This window comes from Serinus canaria, chromosome 3, assembly GCF_022539315.1.
Source record: "Serinus canaria isolate serCan28SL12 chromosome 3, serCan2020, whole genome shotgun sequence".
In the NCBI taxonomy this organism is placed as follows: Eukaryota; Metazoa; Chordata; class Aves; order Passeriformes; family Fringillidae; genus Serinus; species Serinus canaria.
The window spans coordinates 44,257,690-44,272,561 of record NC_066316.1 but is presented as its reverse complement, the minus strand read 5'-3'; the positions used below and the strand labels follow the sequence as shown (position 1 = coordinate 44,272,561).

General features: G+C 42.4%; 1 protein-coding gene across 2 annotated transcripts in view; it reads left to right on the top strand.

Moving 5' to 3' along the window:
• The first annotated feature begins 1,751 nt into the window (after window positions 1-1,751).
• B3GALNT2 (beta-1,3-N-acetylgalactosaminyltransferase 2) overlaps window positions 1,752-14,872 on the top strand; it is a 28,938-nt gene continuing 15,817 nt past the window's right edge. The window contains exons 1-2 of one of the 2 annotated variants that reach the window (XM_030235520.2): window positions 1,752-1,927; window positions 13,805-13,952. In XM_030235520.2, the coding sequence (XP_030091380.1) occupies window positions 1,834-1,927; window positions 13,805-13,952 (242 nt within the window). In that variant the 5' untranslated portion in view covers window positions 1,752-1,833. The remainder of the gene's footprint in view (window positions 1,928-13,804; window positions 13,953-14,872) is intronic. The other variant, XM_030235519.2, reaches the window with a different exon arrangement.

The following is a 14,872-nucleotide window of genomic DNA, read 5'->3' as shown; positions in this document are numbered from 1 at the left end:
TTACTTATCTTTGAGGTAGGTAATGCCATAGGGAAAATAGGATATTAAAGGATTGGGTGCTCTGTTTTGCCTGCAAAGAAATAATCACTCCCAGGTATGTTTATAAGATCAATCCCCATCACATCACCTGGCATGGGGGGAGAACCTAACATATTGGGTACAAGGAATGTAGCCAAATATAAAGAAATATTAATAGATGGACCGGTTTTTATTTCTGCAACTAAACATGCTAAAATGTAAATAGTGATTAATCATAGCATTTTTTGTGTAAATTCTTCCCCTAGTACTACTATCTGCTGACAAGTACTCAGTTGCATATTAAATATGTTTTAAGTATGCAGCAAACTAAAACTGCTGTATTTTCAAGACATTTTCCTTCTGCTTGTAAACCTAATATGTAAAGGTTAAAATCACTGGTTTGCCTTCTAGTATCTCACTACACTTGATGAAAAATTAACCTTAACTAAGCAGTTTGAAAGGACTGTAGGCATTTTTATGGCTAGGGTATAAAAAAATTAATTTATTTCCATTCTACTTCATATAGATCAGGTTTTGTCACTAATTAAATGTGTTTCTAATAGACTAGCCCCAGCAGCCATTCATTTAGGCCTTACAGCTATTACACATAATCTTCTAGTTTATACGTTAACAGGAAGCGAAAAGAAGAAAATTATGTACAAAAAGTTTCACCTGAACTTGAGGAAGAAATTATTTAATGTGCACGTGACTGCACACTGGAAGAGATTTTCTGGAGAGATCGTGGAGTCTCCCTCTGCAGAGATGTTCAAGAACGACCTGGACTCAATCCTGTGCCATATGCTCTAGGATGGCCCTGCCTGAGCAGGAAGGTTGGAACAGACCCTGTGGTCCCTTCCAACCTGACCTGTTCTGTTAACCTCTGATTCTGAGAAGCCTTTACTTATTTGTCCACATCACTTTTCCAGGTAGATTTATTTATCCTGGGGCAGTCTGAGGAAACAAATTTCTCCTTGTTACCTGTGTGCAGGAGACCCAAGTAAATTCTCAAGGTGCTGATAACATTGTGTGTGCTCTCCTTCATCTGCTCGTATTCAAGCCCTGCTAGCCAGGACAGAGCTCTGCAGTCAGTCCTTATGGATACAGTTTCTGAGAGTGGTGGCTGAAGTTAACAGGTGAAGCTGAGTTCGGATTATTGACATTTCATAACGAATTCAAGGATTCTTGGCCGTGATCCAGCCGCAGTTAAGGACACTTTGATCCTCCAACATCCTTCCCCCACCCCTCCCCGGAGTTTCAGCCAAAGAACATGTTCCTTGCTGGAATAAAATACTCAACACACCGTTTGCGAGCCCCGCAGGTCTTTGCCAAGGCGAAACGCTCTCTGCTCTTTATTGAATAAGTAAAGGATTGTTCTGGAAAGCTATTTTGTTCCTAATGCAACGACTTTTGAGAAGGGGCACTCAGCGGATTATCGAATAGCGATTACGCGGGGAGGGTTTCCCCCGCGGCCAGGGGCAGCCGGGCGGTCTCGGAGAGACGCCCTCCGTGAGGGGGACGCGCCGCCGCCGCCGCCACGGCCCCTCGCCTGCTCCCCCGCCATGTGAGACGCGCGGAGCCGCCGCGCTCCCTCAGCGCCCCGCGGCATTGTGGGGGCTGTAGGCGGCCGCCGCCGCCGCCCGCGCCGCCGCCGCCCGCCCGGGCCGGGGCGGGACTGCAGCTCCCGGCGGCCGCGGGGCAGCCGAGCCCGGCCCGGCCGAGCGGGGAGGAGCCGCGGGCGGCCGAGCCGGGCCGTCGCGCCGGCGCCGCTGGGAGAGGCCGGCGCGAAGGGGAAGGGGCCGGCGGCTGCGGCGGCCAATGCGAAACTGGCTGGTGCTGCTGTGCCCCTGTGTGGTCGGGGTCGCGCTGCACCTCTGGCTGCTGCTGAGCTGCCCCGGGAGCCAGCCGGCAGGTAGGAGAGGGGCGGGCGGCTGCGGATGCCTGGGGCATCCAGGCGGGCTGGGTTCCTCCACCCTCTCTCCCCAGGCGAGGAGAGGTCGGGGCTGGCGGGGCAGGTAACGGGGGCGGGAGGCGAGGAGAGCCCCGGGGGCATGCTGTGCCCGCGGGGTTCGTCGGGCGGGGAGGGAGCGTCTCGTACGGTGGAGCGGCGGAGAGCAGCGCAGGCTCCGCCGCCCGAAGCGGAGGCACGGAGCGCGGTGGCGGTGCGGGGCTGCCGCGGGTGCGGAGCCGCTGGTGCGGGGCAGCAGCTCCCGCTTCCGAGCGCCTCCTGCGCCACCGGTGCCCTCCCGCTCCCACCGACGCACGTGGGGAAGAAAGTCCCACCGATCCCGCTCGTGTCGCGTCATTCCCGGTCCTAGGAATAGCTCTTCGCACTGCGCCGTGTTTGCCTCGGCGGGATTTAAAACCCCTGTGCTGCAAAAAGCTATTCATAGGACCGGGCATCATCCAGCAGAAGTGAAATCCGATCCTTGAGGGCTTTCTTTGTGCTCCTTATAAAATGAGGTGTAGTTTTCAGGCCACAAATCTTCATGCCTGAGGAAGCGGGCATCTCTTGGAACAGAAACTTTTGTCAGCTGCCCACAGGTGCTCTTTGATGATATTAGAAAATACTGTACGTGAACATATAGTGGTGTTTTTTTACTTGGGGTGTGCTTAGAGCTGCCCAGTGACCCAGTAGCCTGTTCACTAATGGACCCACACTCTGCAATTGGTGCCTGTTTCCCTTGCAGGGTGTGCACAGCTGTGAGAAAGCAAGAGTCTGCTGATTGCCAGTGGCAATTAATAGTGCAGATATGCCAGAAGCAATTGCACTACTGCATGGTCTGAAGGCTGCAGGGTTGTATAGGTGTCTGTCTGTATTCTGCCTTTTGCATATCACATCCGCAGCGGTCACACTAGAATTATAAAAGAAAGGGAGATCTAATTGTTGAACTTCTAGCCTGATGTGCATTTGAATTGCCTGGTTGATTTTGTTCATCTCTCACGATTCTGTTTCGGAGCTTCAGAGGATTAATTTGGAGTTAGAAGTGGCAGTGTGGAATCTCGTGATGGCCTTTCCCATGTAAATGTGTTTTCCACTAACAAACATTTCTAAAGAAAATCCAGAAGTTTCTCAGTTGGTGTTGGTGTGAATGAGTGGTTTAGGTCACTTAAATAATCACCTGTAAAGATATTAGCAAAAGTAGGAGTAACACAAATTTGTAAAAGAGCAGCTTAAGAAACTTGTATATCAAGTTTCTCTCTGTTGCTTACTGCATGGATGAAGTGTCCCAAGGAAACTCCAGCTAGAATTAATTTAGAATGATTTACACAGAGACCAAAGACTCAAAAGAATAAGGGTTGACTCTGGTGGTCGAGTCACAATATTCAGGGTGGATCCCCTTGCTTTTTAAACTCCTGATGGAGCATAGGTGCAGCCAAGTCCAGTCTTGGTCTCCAACTTCATCAGAGGTTTGCATCTAAATGAATTAGCAGCACTTGATCAATGACCAATTTAATAAATTGATTTTCCTTTCCTAAAAGTGAGTACAGTGAGAAATTATAGGAAATCTAGGTTAATAAACTGCTGTTATTATTTTTTATTTTTTTTTTAGTCTTTGGGTTGGGAGTTCAGGGACACATATTGTACCCCCTGGTTTCTCTCTGGTTTAGGGGCTAGATTTGAGCCAAAGGACCATTCACTGCTGACCCCCGGGCACCAGGCTTGGATATTCAAAATATCAAAACCCAAAATAGTTCCATTGTGATCTTCCACTACAAAGCAAATAGACAACATTTGCTTCTTGCCCAGAGCCATAAATTAACATATGTGGTTTGGTGAATAACACTTGCTCCATTCACTGCAGTGGTTTTAACTCTGTGCTGTCCAAGCTGTACACCCAGCTTCTCAGCATCCTGTTGCACTAATATTGAAATTTGTGCTCCTGTATCTATGTGGAATTTTGTCAGTTGTTGAGAGCCAACAGGATTTGCTTTAGTGATAGGTCTGAGCTCATGTTCAGAGGAATCTGAGGGAAGCAAAGAACCAGCTTTCCTCAGTTTGCCGTCATCAGGGTCATCCCCTGTGTTCCCATCCCATTCTTCAGGGGATACAATTAATTTTGTAACCTATGTCAGGAGGATGGAAAGCCCACATAAACATAAATCTAATGTTTTCCTCCAACTTTTTTTTCTCATTTTCTTTCTTTAACTGATTTTGCAGCTGCTCCATTTTCAAAGACAGTATTAGTTCAGTTGCCCTTAGGAGTTTTATTTCTTCCTTTAGGTATAGTACCCTTTTATTGTTATTTTTGCTATCTTGATAAGCAGCTTCTAACCAGGTTCCTAGCATTTTGCAAATAATTCCTTTTCCATCCTTTATCTGGCTCCAGCCACCTTTAGCTGTCAATTCACAGCTGTACAATCATGCCAGTTAACACAACCCCATTCTTCTGAGAATTTGGAACTTGGACTATTCTGTGCTTTCTTAAGTAATCTGTGCTTCTATTTGACATCCAGTCAAATATGCCAATTTGTCACAAATGAGTGGTTTAGCTTGCTTAAAGAATCACTATCAAAGGTGGTAGCAAAACCAGCTATCACCTGGATTTAACCTGAGCTCAGAACTAAGCACCTTGCAGCCAACTCACTCATTTCCTGCTGTCCCCCCACCCCTGCAGTGGGATGGGGTGGGGGACTTCTTCCTCGTGGACTGAGAAAGGGAGAACCAATGCAGAATTCATTTAGAATGATTTACACAGAGGCTGAAGATGCAAAAAGGGTAAGGGAGACTCCTGTTGAGTCATGAGATTCAGAGTGGAATTACTTTCTTACTTTCTAAACTCCTCATGGAGCTAAGGTGCAGCTAGGTCCAGTCTTAGTCTCAGACTTGGCCAACGATCAATATCTAAAGGATTTAGCAGCACTTAATCATTGACTAATTTAACATTTACAAAGTGATAGGATTTACTATAATTGCTACAGTGACTTGGTTGTACATCCTAGACAGCAACATTCATGCTGTACTGGCAGAAGAGTATCTAAGTCAGTCCACACATGCGTGCTCACTGACACAAAGAGATATATTTGTATACAGGGATATATGGGTATCAATGTTTAGAAGTAAATCTGTTAAAAGTCCCCCTGGATTTCAGTGAAACAGTTCAAATATTTTGGCATTTCTCAGTGGGAAAGGGTTGAGTCTCAAGAAACAGAAGGTTTCAGCCCAGGCACTGTCATCAGTTCTGGGTGCTGATCCTCAGAACTTTGCAAACTGGAGCGTCTATGAGCTCCGAGAGACGTCCTACTCAGGGAGTCACTGACATCCTCCATAGCCTGCTGGGGTCCAGGGGAGCCAAAGGGCTTCACTCAGGACCAGTTTTTAGGGTTCTTTAGATGTTTGGCTTGAGTCATCCATAAATTTCCACCCTGAGCACAGTCTTGGTTGGTAATTGCTGGAATTTTCAAAAATCCCCTAACTGTGGAGTCTGTTCCACTTAGGGTAGAGTTCAGGTAAGGAATGTTCCAGGCTTGTCAGGGGATGACTGATTGCTGCTGCTGTCGTTCCCTCCTTGGTCAGGTGACAGGAGTTTCTTCCCATGGTCGGTGTTGCCCTTACCTTAACCATGGTGGGGCTGGTTCCTGGTCCAGTCAAGGGACACTTCACTGCCCAACTCATTGCAGAAAGGCCCGATGGGAATTCCTGAGGTAGAGCAGCCCTGAGGAGGGGGAGGAATGCACCACTTGGAAGTTGAGGAAGGAGAGAAGCAGCTTTGCTCTTCAGAGTTTCTCTGTTGCAAGCAGTTATTATTGGAGTTGATGTTCATTACTGTACCATGCTGCATTGGATAATGTTAGGATAACTAGGATTTTTAAGAAGTGGATTTTTTTAATACTGAAAGAGCAAATGTATGGTTTCTGTGCAGGGTTTATTTAGTTGTAAATAAATGCTATTGTAAAGTTACAATTGAGTAATGTACTCACGCTGAGGAGAGGAATAATGATGCCTCCTCTAAAATGAGAACATATGTCATCTGTAGGAAAATGCTCAGTACTGTACATGTGTTGTCTTTTTGTAGGCCCAATTCTTGCATAGTTTTTAAGGAAGAATCTGTCTCTCAGCCTTCAAAGTACCACAAAATGTGCAAGGTGTAGGTATGGCTGCCTTGACAGAAGAAAGAAGGATGAGCCAAAGGACCTCAGATGTCTTCTGTGTTGTGTTTTTTTTTTATTATTCAGAGTATTTTAGGAACATTAGTGACCTTGTATACAAGAGAAGGAAATGTTTTAAAATGTATTAAATTTATTAAAAGGCTTCTTGAATATGAAACTACTTAAGAGGATCTGGCAGTGCCTGATAAAGCCAGTCTTGTTTCACTTGAGTAATTTTTTTTCCTTGCTTACTACTCCAGCTGCTCTTTACTACCTATCACCTGGAATCCCTGGTGTGAATAAAAAGTAAGTCTTATCATGGGGCAATGTTTTGCAATAGCTGTGACATAAAAATGCCTAATTTGTATTAGGCATAAAAATGCCTAATTTGTGTACAAGACTATTTCTGTATAGTCTTGTACAATAGTCGTGTGCTATCTCAACAGTTGCAGAATTAGCTACCGGTAGAGGTCAAAAACAGTGAACAGCAATTCTGTTTTTTGAGGAGTTTAATTACCCTCCCAAATAATCATCACCACACATTCAAATGGAAATCTGTCAAAAAGTTGATAACCTGTTTTAGTGATTATTTACCTTGGCGTCATTGACTCGCACAAGATTGGAATAGACACTTCCAGCCATCAATTCTGCTTACTATTTCTATTAAGCAATTCTTGGTTTCTGTCATAAAATGGCAGGTGGGCAGCCTACATTTATTTAGTGAGGGCTTGGGGTGGCTTTTTGTCCGTTCACTTGGATTCCTAGCAGTCGTAGGAAGAGGCTGTTCTAGAGGCTTGTTGTCCTGATTAAAATTGTGTTCTCATTTCTAGCCCAGCCTTAGTTGCACCTGGTTTATGCCCTTTAATTCTTAAGCCTTTCAGTCAAAAGGGTCTTTCTCCTCCTTCAAGTACATCTTCAGCATGTAACCATAGAGATCAAAGGTGCCTGTTTTAAACCTTTGCTTTCTTGAGCTCTTCAGGTGCTTCTGACTTCTAGTGGAAAATAGAAAACAGTTCTAGAAATTAGAAATCATTTCTAGAAAACAGTTTGGTTTTTTATCTGTAGGTCAGGTGCCTTTAAATGCAAACAGTGTTCCAGTATTCACTCATTCCATCTACTTTTCTTCCTCTCTTGGAAATACCTTCTGTAATAAAGTCTTCCTTTTAACTACCCCTTGTGAAAGACCTGTAGTTTGCCTGCATTCTTGGCCCTCAGTTGTGTCTCTCCCTGTGCAGGATTCAGGCCTTCTCTGTGTTCATGATCACATTTACCTTGGTGTCACAGAAGATAGACTACACTTCTTGTAGGCAGTACTCAGTAATTGGAAAAAAATAAATAGGATCAATCCTGAGACCAAAGGCCTTTGTTTTAGTGTCCTGACTTCGGTGGCTTCCTGCTTTTTTTTTTTTTTTTTTTTTTTGTTCATCAGTTAATGAGACTATTATTCACACTTCTGAATAAGATTTGTGCAGGGACATGCTTTAAGGTTTAATTGAAATCCTTGTCTAACTGGTTACAAACAAGTGCTATCCAAAGAAAGTTCGTGAGTAGGAAGCTTAGTTAATTTTTTGTAAAAGTCTTAGATGAATGCTAATTATAAAATGACCTCAGAAACTTGAGAAGGAACAGACAGACCTGCTTTTAGCACTCCAGGTGGATTCATGCTAATTGTGTGTTTTAATTGATGGCACAAATCTTATTGAGTAGGAAGTTACTCAGTGTCAGGCTTCAGCTACAGGAACTAATCAGAAAGCCCCACACATTCTGTGTAATCGTCTGCTACTTTAGTGATGCTAGTGCCCTTTAAGATGTTATTCCTGTTACATTTCGGGGGGGGGGGGGGTGGCAGCTAAAAATTGGCCCATTTGGATTTGTGAGAGTCAGTCTTCTACTAGTGAACAATTATGCAACAGATTAAAACCCAGCATTTTCTAGAGTCTGCTTGTATGCCATCTGTTGTCCTGAGGCACAGCGTGTACTTCTTCAGGCACTGGCCTAATGGATCCAAAATATGGGAACAAGCTATGAGGTGAAGTTTTGCTAAAATATGAGACTTCCTTAAGAAAGGATTTTGTCTGAAATCTGGTAGTCCTGTCTGTCAGGGAGTAGCATGCTTGGTCACAGAGTTATTTCATCTTTTGTAGGTATGTAAAGACTTACAGACTGGGGGCCTTGGAAATTAAAACTCAGAGGATCAGGTTTGGCATTGGCAGTAGATGTGCAGTCCTGCCTCAAATGCCAGTTGTCCCCCACCCTTCATCTGTAAGATCTTAGTATGATGTGGTTTTTCATGGATAGCCCCCCCCAACATAAAACAGTCCTGTAACTTTTGATGGACACAAAGTAAGCTGATGTTATTTTCCCAATTAACTGAGGTTTTTTAAGGGTTTTCAGTTATTCTTTAGACAGATGTTTGAGACATTGTGAACTACTGATGAGTAGCACTGGAATTGTAATTGCAGCAGGGGGCAAAGAGGACCAGTTCTGCCAGAGTTGGCTGAATCAAGGTTTTCAACAGTTAACCTCTAAATTGCCCACTGAGTGGAACAGCCAGAAAGAGAGCAAGTAGCCTTCCCTGGGAGCAGACTTTTGTTTCATGGCAGCAGGGATTTCTGGCCAGTTTTCATCAGGTAAAGGTGCTATACTCTGCTTCCCCTGCCCTGCCACAACCCCACCCCTTCCCTCCACAAAATAAAAAAAGAAAAGGAGACATCAGTTTGTGCTGTGTTTGTTTCTTTTGACTTTTCTACTGATGCTTTGGCCATTGTTCCCAGTTTTGTCTAGAAATGTGCAAGTATTGTATAATTAGGTATGTTAGGGTATCATCCCTCCACCACTGTTACTACTGCCACTTGGCAATTCAGAAGAACCCTGCTGCCCTATTTCTTCTAAGGAATGCTGGTGATGTAAAACAAACAGAAACCTCTGCCTGCAGAGGTTTTGTTCTTTGAATCTGTAAATCTTGTCTAAAAGCTTGCCTGCCTCACGGAGTGCTGCAGAGACCAGGGGTGCAAATCTTGGTAATTTGTAGCTCTGGGGTGAAGTAGGTACTGCAGGGAGGTCAGGTAGCTCTGCTTGCAGCAAAACATGTAATGCAGATGAGCTGTAAGAGATTACTTTAAGTGAAGTAGATTAAAAGGGGGAGAGAGCTGCTTTTGCTCTTTGGTTTATTCTTTTTCTGTGTGTGTCAGCATTCTGTGAATACAAATCTTTATATTGAGTTAATTCCTTCCGTAGTGTGTGTTTGTATCATTCGCAAAGTGGCAGAGAAGAAAAAAGTGTTAAACCTCAGGAATATGATTGCAAAATCACAGGAATAGGCAGAGATAAAAATGTGTGGGGTTTTTTATTTTGGAGGAGTGTTGCTTATCTTATGAAGTGGATTATTTGAGAATATTCTAAATAACTTCTGCTTGGCCTACTTAGTTCCATTCATTGATTTATTCAGGAAGAAAAAAGAAAAAAGCTGCATTGCTAGCAGAAGATACCAAGCCCAGCCTTCTGTGGAGCTCACTTATTTTAGCTGTATCCAGTGGAGCTGCTCTGGTGCCTGATATTGCAAGTAAGCCTACACTGCTGTGTTCTCAGTGCAGGCACTAATGAGTCTTTTCTTTGTCCACTCCAATTGCATGAAATGTGGAGACTTAATCACTTTGGGGACTGAATATTATGTCAAATTTCACTGAAAATGGCAAATTTAGTAGTTGATTGGGGACTCATCAATAGAAATATGTTTAGCAAGACTGTGTTTGTTGACAAAATCAAGCTAAATGATCTCTCTTTTCATCTCCTTATAATGAAGCAAATATAATTAACAGCCTAATTTGACATTTTATTGAGAATCAGTCTCATGGGAAGAAGAGGTGCATGTTCATCTTTGTAGTTTGGGGTTTTGAAAAACTTCAAGAGCTGTTGACTGCTGCTGAGGTGGTTAAAATCTGAGCAGGGTCAGCAGACTGCCTGTCAGTGGTCTTTCCATGGCCAGCTCAGCAGGACACACACCTCTGCATCTTTAGTCGTGTCTTCTAATGGCACAACTTTGTACTCTGCATCTGCCCTTGTTGACTTTTTCCTGTATCTCTCCCAAACTTTGATCAGTTGCTGGTTCTCAGTCAAGCCTGACAGACAGGCGGAGGTTGAGCAGCACTTTCACCCTTTTCATGAAAATTGGTGGCTGAGAATCCTGTGCAAGCTTCCTGAAGCTGATACTGAGGTGAAAATCGTTACCAATGAAAGTACAAGTATGGTCAGATCTCAGAGAATTGTGTGGAAGCCAGTCCTTACAAATACCAGAGCCCAAGAAAGCTTCAGTAGGAGCTTACCATGAACAATGTGACACGAGGTACTGTACAGACTGGACTTAGTAGACTCAGAACTGACAGAAGTACTGCTGACAGCTGCTGTAGGGAATTAAATGAACCTCAGCAGCTGAGGGAGGGCTGCTTGCTTTCATGTTTTTGTAGGTTTTGCTGTGGATTAACAGGTAGGCTTTGTGTTTTTGTCTCAGGTTCTACTGAGAAGTCCTGGGCTAAGTCATGCAACCAAGGTGCAGCTTTGAATAAGTAAGAGTTCAAAAGCAATGTAGGTAGTGGTAGTGTGGCCTTTGGATTGGAAAGCTTCCTCTCCTCCTCCATACCTTTTTAGGTTTATAAACCCTAAAAACCCCACTTTTAGGGTTTATAACGGAATGTGATATGTAGCTTTTTTTTTCCTTTTTTTCACCCCCTTCACAAACTACAAAATTTATGTTTTTTTCTTGTCTTCGAAATCAGAAAATGTAGAGCTGTAATTGTCTTGCACAAGCAGTTGCAGGTAAGAGTGATGTATATGATATGATACAATCTGACACTGAAATGTTGGCCTAAAAGTGCACAAAAATAGAATGGAAGATAAACAGCTTTGGTCCTCAGTGGCAACTATGATTGCTTGTCTAAATTGCCACTATTGACTTTGAGGTCAGCAATGTTTTCTCTTAAATTTTGCTGAATCAGAGAATATTTATGCTCATATTGGAATTATCCTTATAAATTAATAATAGCCGTAGTATTTTTCCCTGTACTTCTCATTTATCTCCCTTTTTTAAAATAGTGCAAGTTCAGAGAAACACATATGAATCTATTTCCCTGAAATTTTAGTGTTATTCCTATTTTTCCATAGGAAGTAGAAATCTTTACTAACAAGCAAAAAAATGCTTTGTCAAGGTAAGCTTTTTTTTTTTTTTTCATTTTTAGTGGTTTTAAAAGTAAAATTACATAACTCTTGAGACAGAGAAGACAGACAATCTTCTGAATATAGACCACTGCAGTGATGTTCTAAAAGCAATAGGATATTATTTCTGAAGCATCTGTTACATTAACATTGTTCCCATGTGGATGTTTCATAAGGAAAAGCTTCACTCATTTTAAAACATAAACTAATTAAAAATATATTTGATTTGAGTAGCTTATTTTTAGTTGTTTTTTTTTTTTTTCATTCAAGCTATTTTATGCTATTCTGAGTCAAGTCACCTCATAGACTTGTGTCCTTAGTTTTATTTTTCTTTAACTTTGATTTAATGGAATGGTTCTGCTTCTTATTAAAAGTGATGTCTTAAAAAAAAAAATCTGTGTAAACAGTGCCTCATCTACAGTCTACAAGCATATTAGACCTATGAACTTTATACTGGAAGGCTTGGAATTAAGGCTGAAGAATAATCAAAGGATGGATGGAGAACAAGGGAAAAAGGGGAGTGTAAGCAGGAATTTGCTATAGTGTTATAAACATGCGTCTGTCTCATGTATCTCTGCTGTCTTGGAGAGTTAGTAATTCTTGGCTATGTAATGACCTATGAGGACATGCAGAGCCTCTGGATAAATGGTGTTCACCAGCATAAAGGAAAACTAAATTGGTATTTTGATTGAACAGTGTGTTTGACTTAAAAGTTTCTTCAGATGTTATATAAGGCACTAGATTTGCTGCTCTTTAGCAAACAAATCATATTCCTAAACCTTGCCATCAACTCAGTTATGGTTGTTATAAGAGGTGCCACAGGTAACTTCAGTGAAAAAATGAAGAATGTATCTAATGGCTCATTGCTTGGGATTTTAAGTCATTCTGAGCCCAAGCTGATGGAAGCTTCTCTTAATAGGTTAATGTTCAGCTTAAGTAATTGATAATCTTGCAGCTGCTTTCATTTAAATAATGGTGGAACTTAACCATCTTAAAGAAAATGAGTGTTTGCATACTTAAAACTAAAATATTTAGTGGGAAATAGAATGGGAAAGATTTACCTGTGGAAACATCACTCTGTAGTTTTTCTGCTTTTGAATTGTTCTGAGAATCAATTCCAGAGCAGTTTTATTTGGCTTTTGGAAATAGTACTAAAGAACAACAACAAAAGTTCTGAAATCTTGATGTTGATTCAGCATGGAACAGAGCAAGGCCAAGGCCTCTCCATTGCATGCTGAACACTGACAGTGGGATATAAGGCTGGATGGATGTCTGCTGGGATTTGGCACAGCAGTTTTTGTGGCAGATGCTGTGAGGTCCTAGGTTAGTGAGCAGTGTAAAAGAGCCCATCTATTCAACTTCAAAGTGGAGAAAGGGGATGCTGGTACAGAAGGTAGAGTCTGGATAATAATTCAACTTCTTCTAGTGGGAGTTCACAATACAGACTTGGCAGTATTTTTAGTCTCTTAATTAGACTCTAAAAAATCTTGTCTATGCTATAGGCAGTTGTTTAAAGTCCGCTCACACTTACATTTGTGTTATCTGCAGACCAATGAAAAACATAGTGAGATGAGAGGGAAGCAATCCTTTGCTAAAGTTAAATGCAAATCTGTCTTAACTCTAGGATGTCTGATAGATTAAACAAAGCAAATTCACTTTAGCTACTTGCCTGATTGTTTACAGGCTCTACATCAGAGCTTATCAGGTCTCTATCTCGTCATAATCCTGCTTGAAATCAAGTTCAGGTTTCATGATCTCTAAATTAAAACAGCACAAGCTAAATCCTGGATTACAAGTACTGGCAGTGGCATCTGGCTTTGAATAAAGCCAGAGCATTCCCCTGTGTAGGGATGTAACACCCTGTGTGAAGGCAGAGGGTGGTATTCCACTTCAAAAGGTCAGAAACAATAGTCCTTGAGATGCCACACTGAAATTGTGAGGCAGAAAGGTGGTCCCAACAACTTTAGAAAGCAGAGGGAAAATGGGCATGTGAGTGAAGGTTTTGGTGTATTGACCCAAGAATGCGAAAGTAATTCTGCTGCTTGTTTTTAGTGTTTCAGTTCTCTTGCTTTTGAGATGTCCTTTAATCACAGAATTTCAGAATGGTTTGGGTTGAAGGGACCTTAAAGATTATCTTATTTCAACTCTCCTGCCATGGGCAGGGATGACTCCCACCAGATCTGGTTGCTCAAAGTCCCATCCTGCCTGACCTTGAACAATTCACAGGACTGAGTCAGCCACAATTTCTCTGGGCAACCTTTTCCAGTGTTTTACTACCATCTAAGTAAAGAATTTCTTCCCAACATCTAATCTCAGTCTCCCCTATTTTAGTTTTAAACTCTTTTCCCTTGTCCTATCACTATCTGCATTGCTTCCCCTCCTTTTTGTAAGCCCCCTTTAAGTACTGGAAGGCTGGAATTAATTATCGCTTGCAACTCAGGCTTGTTGTAATATGTGCATAAAGTAAATATTTGTCACTTTCTGCTTCTAGGTCCACTGTCCTTCTTTCCTCCATGGAAGCTGAAGCATTATGATGTTATTGTAGGTGTTTTGTCAGCTCGACACAATCATGAACTACGCAGTGTTATAAGGAGCACTTGGTTCAAGCACCTGAAACAACATCCTGCCCTGAACCAACGGTAACCTTTACTGTTCTCTAGTTTGGGCCTGGGGGGGAGGGGGGCAGGACTGTAATGCTGAAATATCTTGATTTAGTAATTTTTGTTTTAAAATATTTCCTAGTTTATTTGTTTGTTTGTTTGTTTTAACATCTTGTATTCTGATAGATTTTTTAAAAGTCTGCTTAATAGTATATAAGAGTACTTCTTGCCTGGGGCTGTAACTACTTTTTGTACACTGCTGTTTGCTCTTGCAATTACTTGCCACTGTTTATTAGTGATGTATAAGCCTTTTTCTTTTTTATGTTGCAATGTATGGTGTGCAGCTTGAATCCTTGGTAATCCAGGATTTTTGAAAGCAGGCAGGATTGCATTTGGTGAGATGGTGAGAGAGCCATAAAAGCTCTTGCAACAGCCTCAACTGTAAAGCTGAGGTTTATTTCCCACTGAACCAGGTGCACCAAACTGCTGCAGTGTGAGTGGCCCTTCCTGATTGCTGGCATAGGCCTGACAGTGTACTGTTTTTGCTGAGAAACTCTGCTGCAGTTCATCCCCAGAAATGCTGCCATCCTCACACCTTGGTACCTGCCTTGCACTGAGAGCATTTTGCTGTTCCCAGATTTGTGTCAGCATGCAGCCTGGAGTGCAGCATAGCCACCTCAGTCATCTAAAATTGTGACCTTTTATAGTGTACATAGACTTCTGGGAGGACATCTAGCTGCTAGGTGAAAAGACAGGCAAAGGTGGATCCTTGCTCTTTGTATTTACTTGATGTCTTCCTACTATGGAATAACCATTATTGGAGCTGGAGAGGAACCTCTTGTTTTGCTACAGCCCAAAGCTGAATTTTTCATTGTAACAGATAGTCTGGAATCCTTGTTCCTCCTTTAAAGCTCCGTGTCTTTTTTCTTCCTATTTTTTTTCATTGACGTTTGAATGCG